The 17184-nt window shown below is 39.4% G+C and overlaps 1 protein-coding gene across 1 annotated transcript; it reads left to right on the forward strand.

Annotated features, from left to right (window-relative positions):
• Window positions 1-1953: 1953 nt before the first annotated feature.
• C1H1orf115 (chromosome 1 C1orf115 homolog) lies at window positions 1954-15511 on the forward strand. Its single transcript, XM_058165453.1, has 2 exons — window positions 1954-2561; window positions 13540-15511. Exons 1-2 carry the CDS (start codon window positions 2271-2273, stop codon window positions 13657-13659), a joined length of 411 nt encoding a protein of 136 aa, XP_058021436.1. The 5' UTR covers window positions 1954-2270; the 3' UTR covers window positions 13660-15511.
• The last annotated feature ends 1673 nt before the right edge of the window (window positions 15512-17184 follow it).

The following is a 17184-nucleotide window of genomic DNA, read 5'->3' on the forward strand; positions in this document are numbered from 1 at the left end:
TCTCTCTCTCTTTTTTTACTCCCCTGAGTTCTTTTATGAGAGCTAAATTAAGCTTGAGTGTTGATTATATGAATTCAATTAACCAGCCTCTTGGTTTGTTTGTTATGTAAATAGAAAGTGGTGGGAATGGCTGCTCAGGCTTCCCTAGCCTGCCTGTTGCATAATAAATAGAATGTGGATTAATTGCAGGTCTAGTTTAGCCATTGTACGATTACTAACCCCCTGTTAACAGGACCTCCTGTTTCATAAATATACTTTCTTTTCTCTCTGTAATTAAGTTAAATTTTGTCAGGACAAAATTTGTCAAAATCAAGTCAAGAATTGTTTACAAAGCGTTATTGACTTGTAAAAGATAATTGGATTTCTTGATGTTTTCAGAAGAGGACCACTTAACAGGAGTTACAACCTGGATGAGAATATTTTAAAACCTTTATTTGAACTATCATCAAATCCATGTAACACGGACAAATGACTGGAGATGACAGGAAGCGAAGCGCAGTCCAAAAACATGAAAGTCTCAGCAAGTGGTAGCACATTCCTCAATATAGAAGCTAAATGGTCTTGTTTAGCACTTGGATAACAAACCACCAAAAACAGTAGAAGAATAGAATAGAATAGAATAGAATAGAATAGAATAGAATTTTTATTGGCCAAGTGTGATTGGACACACAAGGAATTTGTCTTGGTGCATATGCTCTCAGTGTACATAAAAGAAAAGATACGTTCATCAAGGTACAACATTTACAACACAATTGATGATCAATATATCAATGTAAATCATAAGGATTGCCAGCAACAAGTTATAGTCATACAGTCATAAGTGGAAAGAGATTGGTGATGGGAACTATGAAACGATTAATAGTAGTGCAGATTCAGTAAATAGTCTGACAGTGTTGAGGGAATTATTTGTTTAGCAGAGTGATGGCCTTCGGGAAAAAACTGTTCTTGTGTCTAGTTGTTCTGGTGTGCAGTGCTCTATAGCGTCGTTTTGAGGGTAGGAGTTGAAACAGTAAACATGTAAGTTAAACTGGACAGGCGAATATGATGTTGAACAAAAGCAGTGGACTATTTTATTCCTTTTGTTCAATAAATTTTCCAATAAAGCAAGTATCGGGAGCTTATCTGGTACTTAAAACTGAGGAAATAAAAAAAAATTGTGTACTTCCATATTATCAGAAAATCAAGAGGAGATATTAAAAGTCGCTCATGAGGTTCTTCATATTTTAAATATTAACTGGATTTTACTTTGTTTTGATGAGATCAATAAGGATACTTATTAGGGGCAAGAAGGCAGCAAAATACATACAATTTACATGCACCACAGATATTTAGAAGAGATAAATCTAATAGTGAGGGGAAATGACAAGGAAATAGTAATTGTGGCACTGTATTTCTTGTCTTGGCTCCATAGCCACCTCGACTGAAAAAGGACCTTCAAAGCAGCAGCTTCTGCAGAATAAACCATTAAAGGTTTCTAAAGTCTCATTGTAAGTCGATGTAATGCTTTGTGAATTGGGGCTTTCATGATCACCTAGGAAGGTTTACCTGCTGTCCCCAGACATAAGAATTTCCACTTCTCTTGTTTCTGAACTGCACTAAGAAACTGGCTTCTTTATTAAAGTAATAAAGTAAGCCTTTATAACTGCCGATAGTCTAAAATGGATTCTTAACTTTTAATTACCTAATCTTATTAATTCTAGTTTTACTTGTTCTATTAGAAAGTTGAAACCACCAGATTACACAGTCAAAAGTTCAAAAGCAAAGGAGAGTGGTTGGGGGGAGGGAGAAGGAGGGCAATTGGAACCACAACTCTTCCTACTCCAAAGCAAATCCCTTTAGTATCCGATGAAAAAAGAGGTTTTAGCTACCGGACATTCTGCCTTTTTTAAAAAAAAAAAAGGGGGGCCCGGCCTTTCCTTCCTGGAGTGATCATACATGTCTCAGCGCTGGATTCCTGCGCATGGTCAGGCGCTGGAAGCCCAGAGGAGCCGCCAAGGCTGCGCTGCCTGGCAGTGTCAACAGTGCAACGCGAGGCTGGACGTTGAACTCTGGAGAGGCGCTGGCAAAATCCCTGCAAGAGCAGGGAAGGGCCCTCCTCATCCGCCTCTCCCCGTCTCCTGCGGCGGGACCCGACAGAGGCCCGCGCTCGCCTGTCTCCTGGAGCTCCACCTGTTGTCGGGCTCAGTTGAGAAGGGAACTTCTGCGGCCTGTTTCGAGGGGTACCAGGAGGGAAGGCTCCGAAAGCGTCCGCGCCTTTCTCTCTCGGCGCGATGCCCGTGGCGGGCGCTTTGAGGGCCAAATTCCGCCGGCGGCGCAGCCCCGCGGAGGACAAGGTCTCCATTCTCGAGCGGGAGGAACGGCGGGAATTGGAGACCCCGACGGCTCCCGAAGGCCAGCCTGAAGAAGAGGAGTTGGCCGGCTGCGACTCCAAAACGGTGGCTTTTGCCACCCTCCCGGACAACTACCAGCCCCTCACTTGGGATGGCGAGCAGCTGCCCCGGCCAAAGAAAACGGAGCGCGCAAGTAAGGCGCGCAAGAGGAGACTTAAGAAATACGGCAAGGTAAGATTGAACACGCGGGACTTATGGTGCTCGGGGAGCCTTGTCGTTGGCCCGCCTTGCTGAGGCGGATGAACAGAACAGAATATCAGAGTTGGAAGGGACCTTGGAGGTCTTCTAGTCCAACCCCCTGCTCAGGCAAGAAACCCTGTTATCATTTCAGATAAGGGGCTGTCCAGCCTCTTCTTAAAAACTTCCAGTGTTGGAGCATTCAAAACTTCTGGAGGCAACTTGTTCCACTGATTAATTGTTCTAATTGTCAGAAAATTTCTCTTTAGTTCTAGGTTGCTTCTTGTTTCCATCCCTGGCTTTTTGTCCTGCCTTTGGAGAATAGATTGACTCCCTCTTCTTTGTGGCAGCCCCTGAGATATTGGAACCCTGCTATTGTGTCATCTGATCCAAACTGGAAGTTGTGTTATAGCAACTGGACTTTGTGTGTGTGTGTGTGTGTGTTTGTGTTTCGCTTCTCCAGGTAGCTGAATAAGCAGCAAAAAATTTCGAGCCAACACAAAAGCTGTGGTGGCTCAGGCTGTAAGATAGCCTGTTATTAAAACACAACAGCCTGCAATTACTGCAGGCTCGAGTCCCACCAGGCCCAAGGTTGACTCAGCCTTCCATCCTTTATAAGGTAGGTAAAATGAGGACCCAGATTGTTGGGGGGGCAATAAGTTGACTTTGTAAATATACAAATAGAATGAGACTATTGCCTTACACACTGTAAGCCGCCCTGAGTCTTCGGAAAAGGGCGGGATATAAATGTAAATTAAAAAAAAAAAGAAGAAGAGCTCAGTTGCCATGACTCAACTTCCAGACAACTCTACTTGGATGACTGAGGATCTTCATCGACACACTGCCCAATACAGGCTGCAGAGTCGAGCGCATTTAAGAGAAAAAGGGAATTCAGAGAAAAAGGGGCAAATAACTCAGCGAAACTTTGCAGGGTTTGTAGTGCTTACAGGAGTTGTTTAGAGACAGATCCTCCCCTATCAGAGTTTAAAGGTAAAATTGAATTCAGGGACTAGTTACTTTCCCCTTTAGAGTAGTGAAAGGATTTTACGAGGACTTTCCTATCTGAGAATCGCTGGAAGAGAGGAAGATTTGGGACCGTGCCCCTTAGGTATCAGAAAAGTGGTCACTGGATGGGATGGACTGCAGTCCCGACCAACAAGCCCCCTCCTCATCTTCGGATACGAGGCAAATAAGCGGAGCCTCCCAGGGAGCAGTGACGCTGTCTTGGACTGGCTGCCCTTTGAAAGAAGCCTTCTGAGGAAACTCTCTCTGTGGGGTGTGTGTGTGTGTGGGTAGGTGTGTGTGTGTAAGGTGTGGCTGGTCGAAGTTTCTGTTCACTTTCCAAGCGGATGTTCCACAGGGGAGTTCAAGTGAAAGAAGTATTTCCTTCCTTTTGTTTGTTACTTTGTAAAGGAAAAAATTGTGAAGTTAAATAGCTTTTGAAAACTCATTGAATGCTGAAATTTCATTTCCCCCCCCCCTTTCAGGATTGTTAACTGGCAGCATTTTCCAAATTAAACTGGTCATCTTGTTAATGCCACTGAGCCAGCCATTCCCAAGGGCAAACTCCTGGCAGATCTGCAATATATATAATAATGGATAATTCGCTCAGTTGTAGCAAACATTTTAATAACCTCTGTAGGAAAGAATGGCCACTGGATGGCTTAGATTGCAGTTGTCATGTCTTGAGTCGGTTCATTCCTATTTTTGGCACATGCAGAAAGAAAAGGGTGATGGTTAGATTTGGATCAGTACCAACATGGATGAAGGTTTACTTACCTCTAACATTTTTGCCCCTCTTTCTCCTCTCCTACCTTGTGTGTTTGCAGGATGATAACAAGTGAAATGATGACTGAATTTTTAAATGTATGTTTTTAAGGCCGCTCAAAATTATAATCTCTATTTGAGAAATAAGGAGAAAAGGTTGGCATCAAATTAAACCCTCCGTCCTGTTTACTGCAGCGATCTCTAGAAATTCTTGACATTTTTATGGACTTCCCATCATAACTATGCCTTCCTTGATTCAGTGACGCAAATCCTGTGAAGGCCACTATATTGCACTTAGCTTTCCTCTCTGACTCATTGTTAGTCTCCTATTATTGGACACTGCTTCATTCACCTTAATAGTGAGTATAGGTTAGTCCTCACTTAACGACCACGATTGAAGCCAGCAACTCTATTACTAAATGATGCAGTTGCGAAGTGAAATCTCAAGGGACTGCAATTGATGATGTCACTTCCTACTTGGTCACTAAGTGAGTCATCAGAGGTCATTAAGCAAGGCATCACATGACCAGGACATGCAATTGCACTGTCAGCTTTTCCATTGATTCTGCTTGTTGGAAGCCAGCTGTGAAGTGCACAAAAGACACTCACGTAACTGTGAGGATGTTGTGATAATCATAAATGCGAGGAGTGATCTGAAGTTATTTTTTCATCACCTTTGTAACTTTGAACAGTCACTCAGCAGGGCAGTCACTAAGTGAGGTCTACTTGTAAAAGGCTTCAGGCCAAAGGAATATAGGGTACCAGACAGCCACTGCAAGACCTGGCTGATCATTTCCTGCTTCTTACCCTTCCACCTCAGGAAAGAAAAGCAGATTTCACTGTATCTATCAGTGGCTGCCTTTCTTTCCATTATTTCCTCTGCCTTTCCTTTCCTTTCTCGGTTGTTTGCTCACATAAATGCCTTCAATCCTCTTCTCACATTATTTCCTTTGACATTTATGTAGACTCCTTCTCCCCTCCCCCCATATTATATTTATACTGCAGTTTTAAAGGGAAGGGAAAGTTGGCAGTCCTGTGAACAGAGGGAGGAAAGCAAAAGAAGCCGGCTTCATTCAGCCTGGGCCAGAAATGGAAAGGACACCACTAGGAGATATAAGGGTTGAAAGGAGCATGAGCTTCTAGGACTGAGGATTGTTCATTGACTTAAAGCCATTATTGGATCAACTAGAAGATTATAAAATCAAAAGAAGGATACTGCTGACTGGGAGAGGGCATAGCAACCTGGCAGCCACTGGGACCACTGGAGTATGCCAAGCACTGCCGCTAATCATGGCTGGGGCTCCTACTAGAACAGAACTAAGTGTTGGCTACCATCTGTTCTGAAGGGCTTAAGAAAGGTCAGGTTGGAAAATAGTTTTGAATTGAAGCAGCAGAACATGACTGGAGAGTGCATTTTCAAAAGGCTGGGAATAGGAGGAAGACAACTTCATCCAATCCTATATGCAGGAAGGGGTGAGTGGCTTGTACAATATTCTTAATGGGCCAGGCATAAAGTGCGGGTTTGCCCTGAGAGTGTACATGACAGAAAGTTACCTTTCACTCATGAGGATGTGAATATGAGCCTGATGTCTGGCATCCAATCTGCATTCACAGCACACACAGACAAACAGACAACTAAATTCACAATATAGAGAGACAGAGAGAAACAAAGTCTTCAGAAGTCTCTATGATATAATAAAGTGGGTTGTAGCCTATGAAAATTTGTACCATAATAAATGAAAACCAAATGTATCAAGAAATCATTTACTCCTGCATGAAAACCTTTGCAATTCAGATGCTTTAGAAGACTAGTCATGTGAATTACAGATGTAGATTTAATTAGGAATGGAAGTATTATCAGAAGGTGTTGTAGATATATATGAAAATAAAAATGCAGCAGATGCTGATGCATATTATGCTTTAGTGAATGGCGATTATGGAAGAACCAGAGATGAGTGGAGGGAAAACCATGCAACACTGAAGAAAAAAGTAAAATAAGTGAAAATACTAGTAGAATAACCATAGGTAAATCAGGAATGAAAAAGAATTACAAAATAAATTATTTTTTCCAAAAGAATGCAAAGATAGTAGACCCAAGGAAGAGATGTCTATTTAGATTGTATGCTCCTAAAATATGGGGACCTAATTTTCTTTTTGCAGTGAACTACACAGAGTGTATTGCAGTATAGAGACAGTAAGGTCTACATAAATATGTTATGCTGTTTTATTTATCTGAATCTGCATATGAGATGTTTTAGATACTCTGTGGAGCTCTGCAGCAGAATGAGGATGATATCTGAAAAACAAAGAGTTTGCTATATCCAGCGTGGGAGTTGGCTGGTATTTTTTTTCTCTTCAAAAGAAACTATTTTGATCAGTGTGAAAGTGAAGTTGATGTTTACCTAGAGATCTATAGAGGGATGTGTCATTTCTGTACGGAAAAGATTCTAAGCAAATCCATATGACAGCAGATGTTTTTTATCTTTCTGTTGCTTTTTTCTTGGCATCTTAATTTTGTCAGTGCTTCAGTTAGCAGAAAGTGTGCATCTTCCTCCCACAATAGCAGCAAAACAGAAAACATTTCTTTTCAGAACAGCTTCTAGATGGCAACTTAGAGAATGCATCAGCATTAACTTATTAGTGCTTAAGAAGCCATTTCACATTTTATTCCTGTTTTTTTAATTTTTCCATTCATATGGCTCCTTGTATCCAAGAAATTTAGGGCTGTTTATTCCTATTTTATTATCCCTTACAAGCCTTTGAAGGCTTAAGGTCTACAAAGCAGGCTGAGAAATAATGAAGACTTGAGATCACCCACTTAAGTGGGGCTAGAAATTTGAGTCTGGATCTAGTGATCCATGTGTAATATAGCAAATGTTATTGAAGTCTAATATTCTTCAGGTCTAGTCAGCATAACCAATGGTAAGAAATTATATGAATTATGCTCCAACACTACCCAGAAGATCACATGTTTTCTCACCCTGATCATCATTCAGTGAAATAAAAAGAAGTAATGAGAGAACAATTTTAAGGCATCTTTGGGCAACGTGGCATCTTTCAGATAACTAATCAGCTCAGCCTGTCTCAGTACTATGGTCAAGATTTTGTGGGTTTACAGAGCAACAGGCTGAAAAAGCTTTCATAACAGATATAGGGTTGTTCATGATCGTTGCAATTTGTGAAGGACAGTTTTTGATAACTGAGGGCTGCCTTAGCATTTTCTGGTGAGTACAGTTGACAAGGCAAAGATGGCAAGTGGGTGACTCAGAGTTTTCCAATTTTTAATATATTTTTTGGTTTAGGGAAGCAGATGTTCTTGGGTGTTTCTTTGCCGTTCAGATATATTAAGCTATATAGATTTCCTGAATTGTTCTTTGAGGAATTTGCATGCCTCAGAGTTCTTCTTTCTATGGGTGCATTAGTTGGAATGTTGACATTTTCTGCTTGAAAATCATGCCAGAGCTTGTGGTTTCAGAAGCCCCGAGGGCTGCAAAATAAGTGGGGCTGGGGATTCATGCAGCTCTGGGATTGTAGGATCAGCTGAATTCAACATTTTGACTCACGTAGTGAAGATAGTAGGCTTGTTGTATGCAGATCATCTGATTTAGCAATTGTCACCACCAAAAGAAAAATAATTTGAGTACTGTGGTTTTGTATCCTCATGCTCTGGATAAAATATTCATGTCCTGCTTCAAAACTTTTGCTGTACTCTGTATGGAAGTAACCACAAAAGAAAGGCATGCCATTTCTTAGAACACTACTTTGCTCCTTGCTGAGATCAGAACTTCATTGTTCAGGCTGTGATCAAGCATTTCCTGTAGCACACAATTGTTTCTAAAACTAAAGCTTCAGTCACTTTCTTGAGCTAGATTGAAGAAAGTGACAATTGTGCCTTACATGAGATCAACTATAACATAAATCAACAAAGTCCTCAGATTCCTGTATTCTGAACAGAAGAAAAGATAGTGACAAGTTGAACCATTTGGAGGATATATCTCCCTATATTTTAGTATCCCTTGAAAGACAGTTTATCATAGTTGAGTTTGTACAATGGAGAAAACCCAACCATCTCCTTCTCCATTCAACATTCACCTTTGTTTACCAATAGCAAGGATCATAGACAGCTGATCTGCCATATCACAACCATTATTTTAAATCCTCCAAGTTATTGATAGGATACTGGCAGCTGATATATTTGCTACCCAAGTTTCTGCTTTTTTAATCTTTCTATTGGGAGAGGGCAAATACCCTCAACCTTTGCTGGGGAAGTTTTACCTGTTGTGTGGGATGAAAACTATCAAGGTGGAAGGGTTTCTAGAATTTCTTAACGTATGATCCTAAGACACCTGGGAGTTCTCCAAGTTCCTATTAGGAGTCTGCCAAATCAAAATTATTTGCCAGCTTAAGTTGAAGAATAATATAATAATAAAATCCCATCAAACAATCATGAGAAGAAGTAGCAGCAGTGAATAATTCATTTTACGTATAGTAAATAACGATAAATAAAACCCATACAGACAAAAAAATATTTTGGTCCACCATCATTTTTAAAAGTGGGAAAGAGTCCTGAGACAAAAAAAGTTTAACGCTAGGCTATTGTGTTACGGGGATGCGGAGGCTCAGGGGCTAGGACGTTGAGCTTGTCGAACGAAAGGTCGGCAGCTCAGCGGTTCGAATCCCTAGTGCTGCCATGTAACGGATGAGCTCCCGGTACTTGTCCCAGCTTCTGCTAACCTAGCAGTTTCGAAAGCACGTAAAAATGCAAGTAGAAAAAATAGGGACCACCTTTGGTGGGAAGGTAACAGCATTCCATGCGCCTTTGGCGTTGAGTCATTCTGGCCACATGACTACGGGGACGTCTTCGGACAGCGCTGGCTCTTCGGCTTTGAAACGGAGATGAGCACCGGCCCCTAGAATTGGCAATGACTAGCACATATGCGCGAGGGGAACATTTACCTTTACCTATTGTGTTAGGATTGAGGAATGTTAATTAATGGTCAAGAAGTAGTTCACACAATACAAGAAGATCTGGAGATGGAGTTAGCCCTCAAAAGATTGTTTGTGTGTGATTAAATTTTAACTCCCCTTGGATTAATTAAGCAAGTTATTTGTATTGTTTAGAATTCTGTACAGCATGTATAAATTCCCCTGACTCCAGTAATGTGCAAATGGGACTCCTATTTTAAAGAGTTATGAAGATATTTGCATACAGTACTCTAATCCAAAGGCAGACAAATTTCTGGATGTAGGCTGTACTTTGTATTGTAGATCCACCAATCTGAATCTTCATAAAGAAATATATTTAGTTTAGATTTCATTCTCAGTGCAGAGTTTTGTGCTATGTATCAGAATTGAATGTTATTCCCTATCCTTCCTCTTGAATATCTAATTCGTACTCTTAGCTTTATTAATTACAGCAATATCAGAATGAACTTTTGTTGTTTCTGTTAAGACCTACAATTGGCACTAAACCAGGAGATTTTCAATTATCTCTGGGTATTGCAAAATATTCAGAATATTGCTGATCTACATTAACTAGCTCAATTTGAACAATAGTGGAAGTGTTGGAGAAAATAGCTCTCTATCCTTACTTTAGAATGAGAGAGCTAAGCAAAGTTTAATTGAATAACAGGAAAGGTTGGAAGGGACCACCAAAGTTGGTGGACTTCTAATCCAACCCCCTACACAAGCAGGAGATCCTACCATTCTGGACAAATGGCTATTCAATCTCTTCTTAAAAACCTGCAGTGATTGAGTACCCACAATTTCTGAAGGTAACCCGTTCCATTCGTTAATTGTTCTAACTGTCAGGAAATTCCTCCTTAGTTCTAGATTTGTTCTATAACTGGATCCTATTCAGCAAATTCATTCACAGAAACTATATTACCTGTAATCAAGTACTTGAATTTCCTATACTCATTCTTGTAATCGAGAAGAGTCCATAAGCTAATAACTAAGTCACAGTATAGGAGATGGTTCATGATGAACTTGCAATTACTTGTGGCCACTTTCTTGAACCTGACCACCAGGCTGTTTGATCTTGTACCTTTTAGGCCAAAGGCAATGGTTTGGATTCCATTTCAAGTATCTCCTGGATTTCTCCATTGTGGTATCTGAACCATTGGCTGGAGCCATCTGATGTATCATAAGATGATTATGTTGAAGGAAATGGATGTTTTGTGAATGTTTCAGGTCTTGTGTATTTTCACATCCATCTTACTTTAAAAGAAAGATCCAGACATTATCTTCTGGGCCTTCTGAATTGCAGCTCCCATAATCCCTTGCTGTTGACTTAGCTCCAGGAATCAAAATCTCCGTGTTAAGGTTATTTCTTATAAAAAATATAAAAAATAACAATGGCAGTTTTGTCTAAACAGTTTTTGGTTTTGTGTTGTGGAAATTTTATTCTTTTATATCTTTTGTATCTTATATATGACACCTTTTATCTGATATATATATTCTGTCATCTTGCTACCTATTACATTACTATGGTATCCCCCTTTTTTCTATCATTGCTGCAGTACTGATATTTTTATGTTGATCCATGACTACCTTAGATTTTTTAAAAAAGGATAAACCTACCTTAGTATTTTTCTTCCTTCTTGTTCCTTTACCCTTAAATTTTCTCCCCGCTTTTCTATTGTTTTTCTCATACATTCTTAGCATTCCTGGGCCCTTCCACTATTATCTAACAGAGTAAGATAGAAGACAGACACACTTTATATGACCACAAAAATGCTTTCTTCTTTGAATCCTTGCTATGTAAGCATTGCAAGGATTGTTAAATGCCATGAGTACAGGGGAGGTCTAGCACTGCCCTTGATTGTTGCCAATATCTCAATTTCCTGACCACTGAAGCCTATCAGGACATTTCCTGCACTATTGTTTTATGATACCCTCTCTTTTGTATTGTCCTGATGACCTTAAGGCTTGTCTGTGTACAAGAAATTTTTAGAAAGCTTCTGTCAAAATTCTGTAAAGAACTAGCACTATAACAAAAGGCAAAACAGACAGTCTCATCTTAAAAATCTCCCAACTGCAGAATTTTTTTAAAAAGCAAGTGCCACTGCCTTTTGCTCCATTGGTGTGTACTGCTGGCTTTCTTAACACTACCTTCCTAAAGAAGAATCTCACACTATGGCAGTATTCACACCACAAATTGAGCAACCAATTTTTAAGTAGCCTAGTGTTACAGGAAAAGCCAGCCTGTTGTTATTGATTGATTTATAGTTCAGTGTTCTGGCAAAACTCACAAAATTGTGTCAGCCAAGTCAAACATGATAAATATGCTTTTGCAAAGACATTTACCATTCGGAAGAGGTTGTATCCTAACATTAACTCCATGTTATTCTATCACCAATGCTTGCCCTTTGTTCCTGACCCCTATCCACTCCTTTATTCAGAGAGTAGAATCAAGGGAGGGAGAGGTTGTGGATTTTATTTATTTATTTATTTCATTTTGTCACAACAGTATACTTAAAACATCGACATAAAACAACAACACATCATAAAAGAAAAACATATATATAAGCAAAAGTATGCAACAACTATGTTAATTTGATATAATGAAAGGGAACAATAGGACAGGAATGGTAGACACTTTTGTGTTCTTATGCACGCCCCTTTTCCTTTTGCCATGGCTTCTTCCCTGCCATCACAGTCCAACAGCAGCAATACTAAGTGTCAGGAGGAAAATCAGGGGGTTTCTTCCTTGGCTGGTGGTTAATTTTGCCCCTTGTACTAGCTTTGATTCTATTTACCTGCCTCTTTTAAGGAAATCATGTCATTAAAGGCACAATAAAACAATGTTAATATTTGCATAGATTAAAAGTTTTGTTTTGTTTTTATTTACATTTATATCCCGCCCTTCTCCGAAGACTCAGGGCGGCTTACAGTGTATAAGGCAATAGTCTCATTCTATTTGTATATTTACAAAGTCAACTTATTGCCCTCCCAACAATCTGGGTCCTCATTTTACCTACCTTATAAAGGATGGAAGGCTGAGTCAACCTTGGGCTGGGCTTGAACCTGCAGTAATTGCAGGCTGCTGTGTTTTTAATAACAGGCTTCCTACAGCCTGAGCTACCACGGCCCCTAAAAGTAGATGACTGATAGAATATTTAACAATTCCTTTTTTAAAAGCTTCAGAAGGAAAGGGAAAAATGATTTTGATCTGTTCAGGTTCTAATCAAACCAGCCTGTAAATAGGTACTGATCGTTTTGTCTGGAATGGAGAAACGAAAGTACTCATCCTCCCTCCTTCCAGCTGTATTAATATAGCAATGTGATATTTTGGAATGGGGAATCAATGTTTTGTGTGTGTGTGGCATTTGGATGTGTATATTAAAAGAACTTTGTACTGCTGCTTTGCCCCCTTCCAGCTACGGTTCGGATCAATGAGGTTAGGGGAGGCAAAACAAAAGGGTCAGACTAATGAAAGCATCACAGCAAGCCTCACCACTTTTCCACATGTGTCACAATATTGCACGCATGACCAGAGCTTGCAACACTATTTCATCATTCTGACAAAAGCACCAGGATCCTGTGATAAAATCCATAGCTTTTCAAAACCATTTCAAAATGCAAAACACCACAATATTTACTGATGAGATTTAGCCCAGGAACATCATGCCTATTTTTTTTCTTCTTTGCATTAAAATTTTCTGGGGAAAAATCCGACAGAAATTGGCATTTATTCCTCAATGCGGGTTTTTTATCTGTCTTTCGTTACCCTTTTTTATGATTTTGTTGATTTACTGGTTTACATTACGGGTAATTTGCTCTGAAACCATTTGAATTGAAAAGAAGGCATGGAAGAAAAAGAAAGAAAAATATTTAAGATTTTTAAAGAAATGAAATGCACAACAATGACACTTGGCATTGAGAATAATGAACAATGGCTCAAGCATTTAAAGTCACATTTAGAACAAACCAGCATGAAAGCAGTTCAAACTATAACCCCGATTTTATCCTGATGTTAGATATGTTGGCCTAAAAGACAATGATTGAATCAAGTTGATTCAGTGAACTTTTTGGCTAAGTATCGATCCAATCCTGCTTTCCCCAACCATTGGACACTCTGAGAGAATTGTGCTGACTGAACTGAACTGGAATGTTTGGGCTGTAGAAATATTTGTTAAACTGTAGTTTTGGGGGGTGGGTGAATTGTTTCCTCGTGCTAATAATGTTCTTTCACTACTTTCAGAATGTGGGCAAAGTGTTGCAGAAAGGATGCAGCTATATGATCCTTGGCCTGCAGGGTTTGGCCAGAGCCTACTCTTCACCACTTGGCTTGGCTGCTTGGACGGGTACATCAGTGCGATAAATCTTACTACTTTTTGAGGGGGACAAGGATGACGAAGACAACAACAGCAGCAACACAACCCAGGAGGACAGCAATTTTTTCTTTGCTTATATATGCTTCATCTTCTTTAAATGCCCCAGTTTGTCAAAGGAGGAATAAAGAAAATGGATCCACTTGTGCGTTTTATGTAAAACATTTAGCTGTTTTCAAGTTTTCATGATTCTCAAAGTGCTTTAATACCAATCAATTAAAATGAACACATAATGCCAAAGGTACAAAACTAATTAACTGGGTCAGATTTAAACGTATAATACTCTTGGGAAAATTAATCAGTCCATTCAAAAAACAGTGAAAAAAGGAAAAGATAAAGGATGGTGGGAGAGAGAGAAGGCAAATGGAGAGAAGTTAAGGAAACAGAAGAGAAGTAATTGCTTTTTTGGCAAGAACACTTTGCCATCAAAATGTTGGTTGATGATCTTAGATACAAGCACTACAGCCTTCTCCAAAACAATCATGCTAGGAAAGGTTGTAATAGCATAGCATCTGTATGTTCAGCCAGAGGAGTATTGTGAGAAAGACCAACTGAGAAGAATTGAAGAAGAAGCAGCACTCCAAAAGAGAAATCAATTGCTCCCCAAAAAAACATTAAGACAGATATGGTTCATGAATTTTTCATATAGTACCCAATATAGGCTTAAACTCTCCTTATGAAGTGCAGAAACTTGCAGGTTCACTATCTGGAATGAACTGTCACCCATGTATTTTTTAAAAAATCAAGTAGGGTAATGGTGAAGAAGATGGAGGAAAGACTGTGTAGCAGACTGAGGTAGCAAATCAGGAGAATGGTACCAAAAGATCAGAATGTGGGGCCCTTCAGTGTGTGTATCTGGTCTATAGTCCCCTCAACTCTAGCAGTTTCAGAGTCCACATGAATTGAGCAGAGATACTGTAGACTGTAGGTTCAGTTTTCACCATTCAGCAGAGATTCTGGGCAATCTGCTTCTTTAGAAGGGACATAGGGGCATTTTTCCTAAAGCAGCTTCTATCCTCATTGCTTTAATGTAGTGGTGAAAAGTATGCTTACCCTTCTAGGTGACTCGTGCCTTTGTTCTTTCGCATTTGTATTTCTGTAAGATGCTCTATTTGAGAATTCTGGGAGTTGAAGTCCCCCCATCTTAAAGTTGCCAAAGTTGAGAGACACTGAGCTATTGGAATAGATTGCATTTCTCTAGAACCTTCTAGTGATACAAGAGACTCAACAGGCCAGCTCTGAATTACCAGTCCAAAGTAATTATGCTGCTTGGGAATCTACTGTACTTGCAGAGGATCTAAGGTTTAGTTTCTAAGCAAAGGGGAAGAAAGCTCCTCTCTGCAGGGACTTCAATTCACCCAAAATTTCCAAGGAAATGTCAAATGTATATGCATGCCATGGATAGCTCTGCTTCATTGTTCAAGCTCTGGAGTTGTTGCAGCAGCAGCCCAAACCTCCTGCATAGGATTTTATGTTGTCTGCCTATATAGGACATTTATATTACAATAAAATCTATCTTTCTGAGATGGTCCAGAAACCAAAAATAAGTAATCAGATGTATATCTCACTGGAAAAGTATGAAGCTGGGCTAATAGCCTGAATAGAATAGCCGTCTCATCTATGGAGAGGAAAGATTCCAATCTTTCTATTATCAAATGATATGTTTCTGCTTAAATAACATTTATTTCCATGCTTTTTTTTTGCTTGCCTCTGTTTTCAGTATATGTTTCAGAATTTATTTTGTATAACTGTTTTAAGGCTGTATTGTGTTTCAAGTAGTTAATAAACGTATCTGTTAACATAACAAAATGATTTACAAAGAAAAATTAAAGACATTTAACCAATTAATTTGAATACATGGCTTTGTTGAATGATATTAGTCTACTTTCATTCCCTTTTCCTCATCTTTAGTCAGTAAGATTCCCACATAAGATTCATAAGAAATGAGGCAGTCTCCCTTCCTCAAGCTTACAATCTCAAGAGTCCCACCCAAAAGAAAGCAGGACAAGGAAAGAACAAGTACATTTCTGCTATTATCAAGACAGTCTGTTTTGATCAATACATTCTCTTTAATAAGATCAGTTGCAATGGAATATTCAGATGCATTCCATATATTGCATGGATAATCAATTATCTAGGGATATTCTGTTCATTTACAACCATGAAATCCACATATCTCAGAGGGGTTCTCCATTTCCTGATGGATGAGGAAAGGATGAGATGGGCTTGATTTGGGAATATCCCAAACAGATAGAAAGTGGGGAAACCAGAGTATCACTTAGGGGGCAGGTGGTGGGATTAGCCTAGAAAGGGTAAGAAGGTTAAGGAGAACAGCAAAAGAGAGGCCTGCAGGATGACCCAACCAAGGGCAGAAGAGACGAGATAACAGATAAAGGGTGTGGAGAGCTGTGTGTGGATAGAGTTAGAAGGAATTAATCTTGAATGAAAAGGAGATTTGATTATATTTTACAGTTCCAAGGACTGATGATGGTTATATTTGAACAGTCATCTTTAAAGTCATTCAGGTTTTGAAAGCATTAACCTGGCTGGAATAAGATTTCAATTGAAAGGCTGAACAGAAATCCATGCCTGGGTAACAGTTTTAGCAGACTGACAACATTAATTTTGTACGGCAAAACCATCAATCTTCTACCGCTGTAATAGTTTCTCACAGAAGCTTTCATAGATGTTGTTCGTTCATTCATCAGATGGATGGAGTATAGTTCTGGGAAAGGCATATTATATATAAACAGAATTGGGGGAGAGAGAAAGGAATGAAAAATAGCAAAGGAAAAGTGAGAGACTGTCAGCCCTTTGAGGTAATCGAGATCAGGAAACAGATTCCTCAAGCACGCTAGAATTAAACTTTATTGAGATAGAATCTTGCAAAATCAGATTGAGATTTTCCTCCTTTCCTTATTATACCCAGTGAATCAGAGAAGAGCCAGTTCAAGTCTCTTCCCAATATTTTTCTCAATTTCCAGGGTTTAAGAATGTTCCTGCCCTTTTTGTTTTTTGTAACGGTTTCTGAATATTTCTCTCAAGGCCATCTTCATGACAGAATTATCATGAATAATGGTAATTATCTACACTGTTGCTAAGTATTCTTGTTCCGATGATCTGATCAATTGTGTTCTGGGTCGATGCACAAAGTCCTTGTGATGTCACACTGCAAAACCTGGCCCTTCATATTTGGATCTTGATGCCAGTGCATAAGCCACATTGTTTGTATTGCAAGGCATTAATTTGTTATTTGGCCCATTCCCCCTTATGGATGCCTTTGTTTGCTTTTTAAATTTTCCAGGTTATATGTCTGAGAAATAAGACATATTGAAGATACTTTTTTTCCAAGTAGAAATCAATGGTGAAACATTAAGTTAAATTGTAGCTGGACTTAGATGGAACGTGCACTGGATACAAAGCCAAATTCAGCATTTTATATCTGGAGAACGAGATGCAGCTATTTCTATTATGAAAACTCAAATTTCTACACTGCTCTTCAGCACCCTCTACTG

The sequence above is a fragment of the Ahaetulla prasina genome, chromosome 1 (assembly GCF_028640845.1).
Source record: "Ahaetulla prasina isolate Xishuangbanna chromosome 1, ASM2864084v1, whole genome shotgun sequence".
Lineage (NCBI taxonomy): Eukaryota > Metazoa > Chordata > Lepidosauria > Squamata > Colubridae > Ahaetulla > Ahaetulla prasina.